The sequence below is a fragment of the Dryas octopetala genome, chromosome 7 (assembly GCF_963921425.1).
Source record: "Dryas octopetala chromosome 7, drDryOcto1.1, whole genome shotgun sequence".
Taxonomy (NCBI): Eukaryota; Viridiplantae; Streptophyta; class Magnoliopsida; order Rosales; family Rosaceae; genus Dryas; species Dryas octopetala.
The window spans coordinates 7,497,541-7,509,101 of NC_141372.1; the positions used below are offsets into that span (position 1 = coordinate 7,497,541).

General features: G+C 38.6%; 1 protein-coding gene across 1 annotated transcript; it reads right to left on the reverse strand.

The window, feature by feature from the left end:
• Positions 1–6,858: 6,858 nt before the first annotated feature.
• On the reverse strand, positions 6,859–8,727 carry LOC147279206 (uncharacterized). The gene is made up of 3 exons (XM_086250428.1): positions 7,907–8,727; positions 7,335–7,483; positions 6,859–7,210 (listed from the first exon to the last, which is right to left on the reverse strand). The coding sequence occupies exon 1, from the start codon at positions 8,645–8,647 to the stop codon at positions 7,958–7,960; it is 690 nt and encodes a 229-aa protein (XP_086106554.1). The 5' UTR covers positions 8,648–8,727; the 3' UTR covers positions 6,859–7,210; positions 7,335–7,483; positions 7,907–7,957.
• Positions 8,728–11,561: the final 2,834 nt, after the last annotated feature.

The following is an 11,561-nucleotide window of genomic DNA, read 5'->3' on the forward strand; positions in this document are numbered from 1 at the left end:
GCCGACATGGATTCTTAGACCAGGTGAGGTGACCAATAAGGGGGGCTATTCACACCATCCTAATCCACTAAATTGACCATCCCACTTAAATTTTTGCCCCCTTTTGCCCATTTTGCCCCTGCATTAAAAAAAAAAATCATCTTCAATTTTGGCCGGCCACCCCTCCCCGCCGCCGCGGAGCTTTACGACGTCGATTAGCCGCACACGGTAGTCAGATGAACAAGGGAAGACCAGAGTTGGACTCGCCGTGACCTGGGGAACAAAACCCAAGTGGTCCGGCGTCTCAACTTCGCCGAAAAAGGAAGATCGCCGGCGAAGGGGCCGATCGGGTCACGACGTCGATTAGCCGCGCACGGTGGTCGGATGAACAAGGGAAGACCATGGTTGGACTCGCCGTGACCTGGGGAACAAAACCCAAGTGGTCCGGCGTCTCAACTCTGCCGGAAAAGGAAGATCGCCGGCGAAGGGGCCGTCGGGTCTTCGCCTGGGTGGGTGGGTCTTCGCCTAGGAGGGGTGGGGTCGACCGGCGAAGGGGAGGGGTGGGGTCGCGCCGGCGGTGGGGAGGGGGTGGGGTTGCGCCAGCGGCAGGGAGGGGTGGCCGGCCAAAGTGGAGATGGTTTTTTTTTTTTTAATGCAGGGGCAAAATGGGCAAAAAGGGACAAAAATTTAAGTGGGGTAGTCAACTTAGTAGATTAGGGTGGTGTGAATAGTCCCCCCCTCCCCCCCCAACTAATAAATGGACTACATTAAAACCACGTTCGCGTGCGCACATTGTAAGTGGGTCGGTGAATTCAGGATGGGCCTGCTATCAAGCCCATGTTATCCAGTACCCAATGAGCTAGCCTAGCACAACGTGTTGGAGACAAATTAGGACTCACCTCCAACCCACAATTCTAAGCTGATTGTATTTCTTTCAAACGAAGCAATCATAGCCATTGGATAAGGATCTAATCCTATTTGAGAAAAATGGCTCATTTTTAGTGAATTATCTTTCATTTCAATATTTTAAATCGTTAGGTAATTTCAGAAGTCATAGAAACGCAAAAACTTATAATATGTATGCGAGTTAAGAATTAGAGAGCATTATTCGCACTTTTAAGAAGGTTTTCTGACCTTTTACTAGAGGACTACAAATAACAATATAATTATAGGTGTGTTTCTATACACTCTTTCATATGAGTGTAAAAACTTTATGAGAATGCAAATAGCATGTGTATTGATGTTGGTAGGCAAAACATCCCAATATGCTCTAATTACATTGGTGGTTAAATATCATATCAAAAGGTTTCAATTGTAATGACATGCAATAACACCCATGTGAGAACTGAGAAGGTTTATAGTTAAAGTCATTTTCAATCGCTTATTGCTTTGTCTTTGACAGTAGTCACATGCTTCCAATTTACATTTTGAGAGTGAAATAAAAAGGGAAGTTATGGGTTGTCACAATTGAATCGTTGGGCCCATGTGCGCATGCTAAGCCTACAACGGGTCCATCTTCTCACTAGGGTGGGCACCTTCTCACTGCAACCCGACTCTGGCACAAACCGAGCCAACCGATAGGAATGTGGGCCGTTATGGCTGGCTATGGGCGGCGGCACCACCACAAACCGAGCCCCTCATTGCAGTTGGAAGTTTCGGTCCCAACCCGACCCACCCACTCGATGCCCACTCTTACTTCTCACGCCCCCCAATAGCGGTAAAAATGCACTTGTTGGATAATTGTTTGGATTGGATTTTATTTTATTTTTGGCCTAAAGACACTATTTGTCCTCATAGCTTGACCTAGTTTTCAATTTAATTATGTTAATTCAATTTTGTTCATTTTGATCTTATAGTTTCATAACAGTTGCAATGAGGTTCAAATCGTTTATTTTAAAGCCAAAAATATGATATGATCATATAACTGTACTAAGAAAGAACATGCTCTCAAGCCAACTTTTTCGTTTTTAAAATAGACAAGGTTTAACAATTTAAATATGACTTCAACCATTATAGACAAGGTTTTTATTTTTATTTTTTATGAGTCCTTAATTTCAAGGTACTGACAACTAAAAAACTTAACCAAAACCACCCTAATCCAAAAACTTAACTTGCAGATAACCTTCTAGAAGGCTTAAGATAAGAGCGCAAACGAAAGGACAAAACTCATCACAGCAAATGTATTAGCAAGTATTTATAAATCTGTTACAGTAATGAAAAATTTAAGAATTATGCAACTTCAAATTCAAATATGAGAATTTCTGCAACTGAAATTACAACTGAAACTGAAATTAAAACCGGAACTGCAATTGAAATTGCAAACTGTAGGTACAACAAAAAAATCTGCAAAATCGATTATAGAGATTGATTTCAATGCAATCAACTACAAATCTAAGCATGAAATAGAGATAAATATCAATCTGAAAAATTGAAAATAAAAAATCAAACTGAAATTGAAACTGTAGCTATAGCAAAAATAAATCTGAAAATTTGATAATAGAACTCAACTTCAATGCAATCAGCTACAAATTTGAGCACGAAATAAAGATATATATATATATCGATATACATATTTGGAAATCAAAAATTGAAATAAAAAACAATCAAAATCAAAATGAAAAAAGAAATAGAAATTATTCATAAAAGGAAAGCCAACCATTCCATAAAAACTCAAATCGAATCACGATATCAAAGAAGATCAAACTGCGTGCGAAATCGCTAAAGAAAAATTGAGCTGAAGAGAAATTGAGAAGAGAGAAGAAGATCGATGTGCGAATTCGAAGAAGTCAATGTACTAAATCGAAAATGAATGATGTGTGAAATCGAAGAAGATCGATGCGCAAAATTGAAGATCGTTGTGCAAAATCGTCGAAGAAAAATGGAGAAGAGAAAAGAAGATTGCAACAAATTTGAAGACTCGAGTCTGAACGTGTAGGTTAAGTGACTAATCTAATTATTAAATATTTAATCTTATTATTATATTTTAAAATAGATGTATTATAGGGTAAATTGCATGTTTATCATTAGGGGTGGGTTTGGTACAGTTACCGTACCGAAACACTCATACCGAATTCAGACCGATAGGGGTCGGGATGATGACTTTTGGTTCCGATACCGTAACGTCAGTAATCGGTAACCGTTCACTTCGGTATCGGTCGGAGAGTGGCGGTGTCAGAGCGGTATTGGGCTGCCGACTACAACACCAAATTAAAAAAATCACGGACAGAGGGGGAGAGATAAGACAGAGAGAGATAGAGAGAGAAAGAGAGGGAAGGGTGCGACAGAGAAGGAGAAAGGGACAGAGACAGAGAGGAAAGGTGGGGAAGGAGGGAGGGTGGTGGGTTGGGCTGAGTTGGGCTGGGTTGGGCGGGGTAGGGAGGGGGGTGCGACAGAGAGGGAGGGAGGGGGGAAAAGTATTTTGGGGAGAGGGAAATAGATGACGGTGGTGGTGGTGATGGTCGGAGATGATGAATTGATGGTGGTGGTTGGGGCTTGGGAGCTGGGTCGCACACACAGAGAGAAAAAAGAAAGAAGGGGAAAAGAAGAGAAGAGGAGAAAAAAAAAGACACAGGTGGGAGGAGAGAGAAGAAGAAAAACAAAAGAAAGAAATAAGGGGGGGCACGTGGGTTAGGGGGAAATGAAAAGAAAAAATAAGAAAAATAAAGTTTTATTTTATAAAGAATAAATAAGGTATTTTGGGGTTTCAAATTTCAATTGAGGTTTGGAGTTTTTTATTTTTATTACATATGTTTTTTATAATTTATAGTATATAGTCAATAACTTAATAGTTTACATATTTTTTAATTTTTATCATCTTCTAAACCTTATGGTATATGATATATGGTATAGGTCATATATCTAATAGGGCTGTTAGGCTAAATGACTAATACCATATACTAATAATAATATATTATACCATATTATACATTTATGATTGAAGTAATTACATAAATCATAAATAGTCCATAACTTAATAGTTTACATATTTTTTTATTTTTATCATCTTCTAAACCTTATGGTATATGATATATGGTATAGGTCATATATCTAATAGGGCTGTTAGGCTAAATGACTAATAATATATACTAATAATAATATATTATACCATATTATACATTTATGATTAAGGTAATTACATAAATCATAAATAGTCCATAACTCCATAGTCCATATTGATATTAATATATTATACCATATTTTACTATATTATATCATATTATACAATATACTAATTAAATTACTAATATTATCATATTATACTATACTATACCATATTATACCATATTATACTATATACTATATACCAAACTCTAAGTTACCAACTATGAATCTATGAAGTATAAATTTATAGTATTAGACTATTAGGGTATAGAAATTAGTAATTTAGTATGAGAGATCATATACATATACTATATTGGGTTTATAATTTAGTATAATATTAGGGTTTAGGGTATTTTTAATTAGTTTTTATATAGAAATGTATTATATAAATTAAAAAACATACAAGTTAATAAGTTATAGGGTTTATAAATTTATATATGTTTTATATAAATTATAGAAAATTATAAATGTATTATATAAAATTATAAATTATATAGAAATGTATTTAGTATTTTAGTATTTTTTATTTAGGGTATATCGATATAGTATAAAAATGTATAAAAATGAATTATTCTAATTATATTTTTTCAATATACGGTCAGTATCGGACTATGTAAACCGGTACTGTTACCGAAATCATCAGTATCGGTATCGATAACCGACTAATTCGATATTTGTCGGTATCAGAACCGGTACGGCATCGGTATTTTTCGATATTCCGGTGATTAAATCCAGCCCTACTTATCATGCATTCTAGAGTAATTAATTATTTTCTTATTTAACTTGTATGTTGATTTAGTAAGTGGTAACAACACATCCTTCTTGTAATGATTTGCTTGGTCGAGTCGGTGTTTGTTGTATCCACGTTCCTCCAAGGGCCCCACATGCGTTTCATACAAGAAACCCATTATCCTTTCAAACGAAGTTTGGATGATGGATGACCACTTCCTCAAGAAATTTTGTACAACATGGACATCCCAACCACCTCAAAAGCTTTGTTTTTTTTTTTTTTTTGGGACCACACCTCAAAAGCTTTGTTACTTTGTACATAAGCCATTCCTTTCGAGATGCCTCTCAATCCAAAGGTTGGACTTTGGAGAGAAGGCATCTCATGATTCATGAATTACATCATCATTCTTTAATATATACAGCATTTTCCAACTCATCAGTCCTCTAGCTTTTCCATTTTTCCCTTTTTTTTCCTATTTAGTCCCTGTTTTTTTTTGGGATAAGGATCCTCTGCCAGGCTCTCTCTGCCAGAATTGTACCAGACTTTTGATCTTGGCCATTAAAAGGATCCAATGGTCATCACAACATCATATTTATCCTACGTGTACCTGCACACGCCAAATATACCGGCGTCCTCGAAGCCGCCTCCCCATCTCAGATTTTTCTAACTTTTTGTCTTTCACCATCTTCTTTTACTTTTACTAGCTTAGCTGGAAGCCTGGACCTCCGCAGTACTCTACCACTGCGCTTGCTTCAGCCTTCAAAATATCAATATTAATCAAATTAATATTCTTTTCATTTTCTGGCCTTTATTTGCTTGCGAGTTGCGAATTAAATTATGTAACTTAATAATGCAAAAGAGAATATTATAATAAATTAAGTTACTCAATTTTGTTATGTAGTACTGTTGCGGTGCAGTGGTGCTTTTGCAAGAATTTCAGAATATTGAGTAAAGAAATCAGATATGAAATGATAAAGAATTGGTTGCATGGTGATGGTTGGTTCTGGTGTTCTGGACACTGGGAATTAGCTAGCTTTTGCTTGCCATATGCGCAGGAATTTCCATCATTCCTGAGCGAGCCACCATCAAATTCATAGGCCTACTCTGCTTAAACCCCGAATTCTTCTCAGCCCCATTTTCAGAATCTCCTTTGGCCGAACTCTCAACTGGGTTCTCGCTAAAAAAGATTGGTCTACTCGACCCCATCCCCATAGGCGAGCCCATGGCTCCAGCAAGGAGCTGAGAGAAGGACCTGTACTCTGAGTCAGGGTATGTGTCCGAGAAGAAGTTGGAGACCAGGGTCATCGGACCCGGGCTCGCCCCAGATCCACCGGCGAAAAGGGCCTCCGCGGAAGGCCTCGGTGGGAGTGTTATTACTGGCCGCGGTGGCTGCGGTGCTGAAACTGAGACTCTATCAGAGTCTTGGTTCTTGGCCATTGATAATATCAAGCAAAACAAGCACTTTTCTTCTACCTCTGTCTGAAACCCTCTGCTTAGCTAGTAAAAGTAAAAGAAGATGGTGAAAGACAAAAAGTTAGAAAAATCTGAGATGGGGAGCGGCTTCGAGGACGCCGGTATATTTGGCGTGTGCAAGTACACGTAGGATAAATATGGTGTTGTGATGACCATTGGATCTTTTTAATGACCAAGATCAAAAGTCTGGTACAATTCTGACAGAGAGAGTGGCAGAGGATCCTTATCCTTTTTTTTGCAGCCTGCATCACACACCAATCACGCTTGACGCCAGAAAGCGTTTGTGATATAAATAGAAAATATGGCTTCCACCCTTCATGCCTGTCTAGTGTCAATTACCTTCCATGATGAGACATGGCCCACATTGTAATTTCCAGATCCAGCTCATTAATATCAAATATTAATACTAATATAGTAATATCTTCCATATTCTTTATTTCACTGAAATTTTTTTATTTATTTTCTTTAAATAATTTTGTTATATTTTTTTTTTCGCCAATATATTTTGTTATATTTAATTTCTCACAATATCAAACATTTCGCCATGTCGACTCCTTTCCTTGTGATAAAAGTCCTGAAGAGAAGAACAATCATCACTGTTCACATTCACAATTTCCATTAAACTTCTTTACTTCCTAATGATCATAAATCAACTTAACAAATCATTAATTATTTCATAATAATATAAATCTCAATTTTTTGTTTTTGTTTTTAAGCCTAAATATTTTCAGTAATTAGTTATTTTATTCTTTGAAGAGTCTCTCGTAGAAGGCTTCATTGTTCCTTTCGTCAATGGTTGGGAGCACCGAGCACCCCCTTCCAGAATCCAAGTTCAAGGTCATGCTTTCAATTTTCAATCCTTCAAAGTCCGTGAGAAATATTCCGCCCATAAAAAAAATCCATGAAAAAAAGTCAATGACTTCACACCTGCAACAGCACCACGAAACTGAAAGGAAAGTTAGAAATTCTAAACCAAAGCGACAAAATTACTAAGTCAACATTCCACAAAACAAGGAATAATCCGTAAAAACAAATAAATAAATAAATATACCTTGCACAAACGCAACGCAACCTGGTAAACGATACTGTAGAGTCGACGGCACACGTAACGGAAAATGGGAACGACGACGACCAACCACACGGAACGTAACGGAACCGAACGGTGGACGCAAACGGCAAACATAACGGATTTCCCAAATGCTGCAAAACACAAATGGATGGAACGGATGTCACAAATCTGAATGCCCCAAACTGAACCAGTCTCTTTGCCACTTCTAATTGGAATTAATTAGCCAAAGGATATGCTCTTAATTTTCCTTAATCCGATTTTAATTTTGTAATTTTGTTAGGAAAAGAAAATGTCCGAAAACTGTCCTTCCAATTTTTCCATAGCAAATGATATCATGTACAATATGGACTTTCTCTCTTTCATAGGCTTTCGAACAAAACTCGCCGGCTCGACGCCTCCGCTGCAGAACTCGACCGAGTTTGAGTTGACTCAGCTGACGTAGCCTCCCTCGGAGTCGCGTTCGTAGCTGCGTCGTTGGATGTGGCTCCGACTTGAGTTGACTCACCGGGATCTAAGATCGGAAAATAAGAGAAATGACCGGAAATATAACCAACCTGTGTCTGTCACTCTGTGTAAAACAAAATCAGAGAGATCTGTGAGATCTGTCAGTCGGCATCGGTGGCCTTGGACATGATTGAGAGCCGACTCTGCCTCGGCTGAAACCCTGCTCTTCTTCTCTGCTGGTGCGAAGAAGGCCGAATCAGAGCGGTCAAAGCACGCTTCACCCACTCGCCCTCGACCCCACCGATTCGTACCAGCGAGTTCGTCATGGCCGATCTGCGCATATTCAACCTGTTGTGTGGATACGGCACCGTATTGTGACTCCCGTTTCCGTGATTCTTATGGAGGCTGCAGCGGAACGATCCAGGATGCGTCGTCGGCGAGCACATACAGGTCTTCTTCGGCATCGAGATCGGGCCGTTGTTCTTGGAGGCGGTGATGGACCGGTTCGGAGAGATCGAGCGGTGGTCGATGGAGAACCGGACCGAAGGCGATGGAGCGGAGGAGGTGTAGAGGTTGACACGCGTCGGAGAAGCGGATCGGTGGTGGTGGCTGTGGTGGTGGTTTTGGTAGTAGTTCTGGTACTGGTAGTCATGGTTGCGGTTGAAGAAGGCTGAGGACGGAGACGAGAAGCTCGAGCTTGTCGACGAAGCGAAAGCCGAAGACGAAGACGAGAGCGAGGTGTTCGAGGTAGCTGTGTAGAACCTTCCGGAAGGTGAGAGTGATCGGAGAACCGGTCCGCTTCCGCCGGACCTCGTTCTCGCTCTTGAGGATGAAGAAGATGCGGCCGCCATTGGAGAGTTGGAGAGTTAGAGAGAGAAAGTGAGAGAGAGAGAGAGAGAGAGAGAGAGAGAGAGAGAGATTTTTTTCTTTTTCCCCTAAGGGCCCCTTTGGGGACTTGGTTTGGCAAACCTAACGAGTCTCAAACGCCGGTTTTATAGATCAGGGAGGGGAGGGTGGGTGGTAAATAGTTGGAGGTTTGGGGGGTAGTTTGGAATTTTAGTTAACTGCGTTTGGTGCTTTTTCCAGGCGTTGGGAATCTTATCCAACGGCTGGAGTGATAAGGACTGCGCAAGCAGACGAAAGTCGGAGCCGGTTGTCCAACAGCTATTACTGGACCAACTGCAGAGCCTGCCACGTATAAAGCTCTTTGGGAAACGCTAGCTCTTGAGTTTACGATAAGCCCAGTTATGTGCTGTTAATTACGGCTTGCCATTGGCTTGTTCTTTGTGTAATGCCGTAACTGACCCATACTTTTGGGTTTTATGCTCCCAAGTACCCTAAATTTGTCCTCAACATGGAAATGTCAATTTTGTTGGGGAAGATAAAATAATAATATGAAGACTGGTAGGTTTAAGTCTTTATTTTTCTTTTTAAAAGTTGGGTTCTATTGTACCCGAAATTTAGGTCTTTATGTGTCTTGCGGTCTGTGAGTATGAATGAAATAATTTTTTAGTATGAATATAATATCGGTCGGTATTGTAGAAATTTATAGAAATACTCATATCTAGGGATAATATTTTTAATTAAGTAGTAATCCATCCTTGAAAACAAAAATAATGTAAAATGTACTAAAAATCAATGAGTAAAATTTTGGTTTCGAATAAATTTTCGATGAAAATTTTGACGGAAATTTTTGCGAAAATTTCGATAAAATTAGACAAAAACAACGAAAATTGATATCAAAATATGAAAAATTTTGAATAAAATTTGACCATATGTTTATTTAACATATTATCTACTACATTGATAAAAAATATTGAAGAAATCAAATAATATAGTAGATTTCATGTGATATGTGATGAATATAATGTGCGCCGGAGACAATACTGTTAAAAAAATACTTCACTAATTAATAATTACATAATAAAATTACACGAATAAATCACCAATGTGGCAACGAAAAGTAGCAAGCTTACTCAAAGGGTCTTGAAAATGGTCTTCGATAGTTAAATTAAGCCGAATTGGATTAAAATAGAACCAATCCGATGGTAGCAGTGGCGACAACTGTTTATCTAAAATTTCAATTTTATAAATTATCAAAATTGGAAAACCAAAACATTAAAAAAATGAAACTTCATAATAAGAGGATAAATTTCTTTTTCATAATTTATCTCAAATTTTTTTTTTTCTTTCTAATTGCCTAAAGACTCCAAATCTCAATCTACCTTAAAAAAAAAAAATTCTTTCCTTTTTTCTCCTTTTTTTTTTTCTTTTCTCTTCTTTTTTTTCTTTCCTTTTCTTTTCTTTTTTTTTTCTTTTTTTTTCTTTTCTCTTCTTTTTTTTTTCTTTTCTTTTTTTTTCCTTTTTCTTTCTTTTCTCTTCCTTTTTTCTTTTTCATTTTCCTCTTCTTCCCCCGTGACCTTCCTCTTTTTTTCTTTCATTTTCCTCTTCTTCCCCCAGTGGTCTTCCCTTCCTTCTCCCTCCTTCCCCAGCCACTAGATCTGCGCCCACCTCCCGCGACCAAAACCCACTACTTGCGCCGCCTGTGCCTGCGGCTTGCCTCCTCCCTCTTTCCCCATCCAGCCTAGCGCTGCTCGCCTCATCCCTCCTTCCTCAGCCAGCCTCGCACCGCTCACTCGCCTCCTCCCCCACCTCGCACAGAACCACCGTCCGCACCCATCGCTCGCCTCCTCTCTCCTTCCCCAGCCAGCCTCGCACCTCTCACCTCCTCACTCGCCTAGAACCCGCACCTCCCACCCCGCGACTCGAATCCTCAAAATTTCGGCGAAATTTTTTGAAATTAATTTAGTATGGTATTAAAATTTCCATACCCCTAAAAAACGAAATTTTACTCCTTGCTAAAAATTACTTAAAAATATTATATTTATACTATTTATTAACTTAGTGATATTTCTTTTTACTCTTTTAATCTAAATTGTATCTATTTTTGTTTAAATAAAAGAAGTTAATGTCTAATATTGAAATTTCTCTTGAGAATTATGGTAATGAAGACAAAAAATGGAGACATAGTAGAATGTGTGATTGGGTGGTACCCATAATAATGATGGATTTGGTCCCTTTTAGGTTGAATTTCATTTCATTAGGTGAGTGGCCTCTGTTGTGCTCCTGCTCAAATAATTGTGCACATCGAGGTTAGATTCTTTTGAACTTTTTTTTATTCTTTTATTTGTCTAGAGAAAATGCAATCTTGAGATTCAGCCCCTAATTTCAGGAATCTTTGAAAATATCAATAAAATTTGAAATTATGAGAATTTAAAAAAAAAATGACGAGAAACATATTTTGGATAAGGAAAATAGTTTAGTGCTTCATGCCCTACAATCTTCTCTCTATCTATATATCACCCACTCACTCAATGCCTCACCCTCCTTCCCTCTCAGTCACCGCAGACAGGGAAATAGGATAGGGGTTGGTGAGGGGAGGGATAAAGGAAAGGGAGGGTGGGAGAAATTTTGCATTTCTTTTTTCTTATGTATAACATTTCCTTGTTAATTATGTCAAACAATGAAATAGAGGATTTTCATTCCACCTTATTTTAACAAATAAAGAGAAATGTTAACTATCTTCTTTAATCTAACAGCTAGATTTATCGTTTGTTTATCTGATAACATTAGGGCTGGTATCGAATCGGTAACTGACCCGACATCTTCTAATTGACCGAAGCTAATTGGAATACCAAAATGCTAGCCGATGCCAATCCGACGGTGTCAGAGGCGGTCAGTAGGAGTCGGTGGTGGCCAGGGAGG

Coding starts and splice junctions, on each gene's coding strand:
- LOC147279206 (XM_086250428.1), bottom strand. CDS start 8,647: ATGGCGGCCGCATCTTCTTCATCCTCAAGAGCGAGAACGAGGTCCGGC.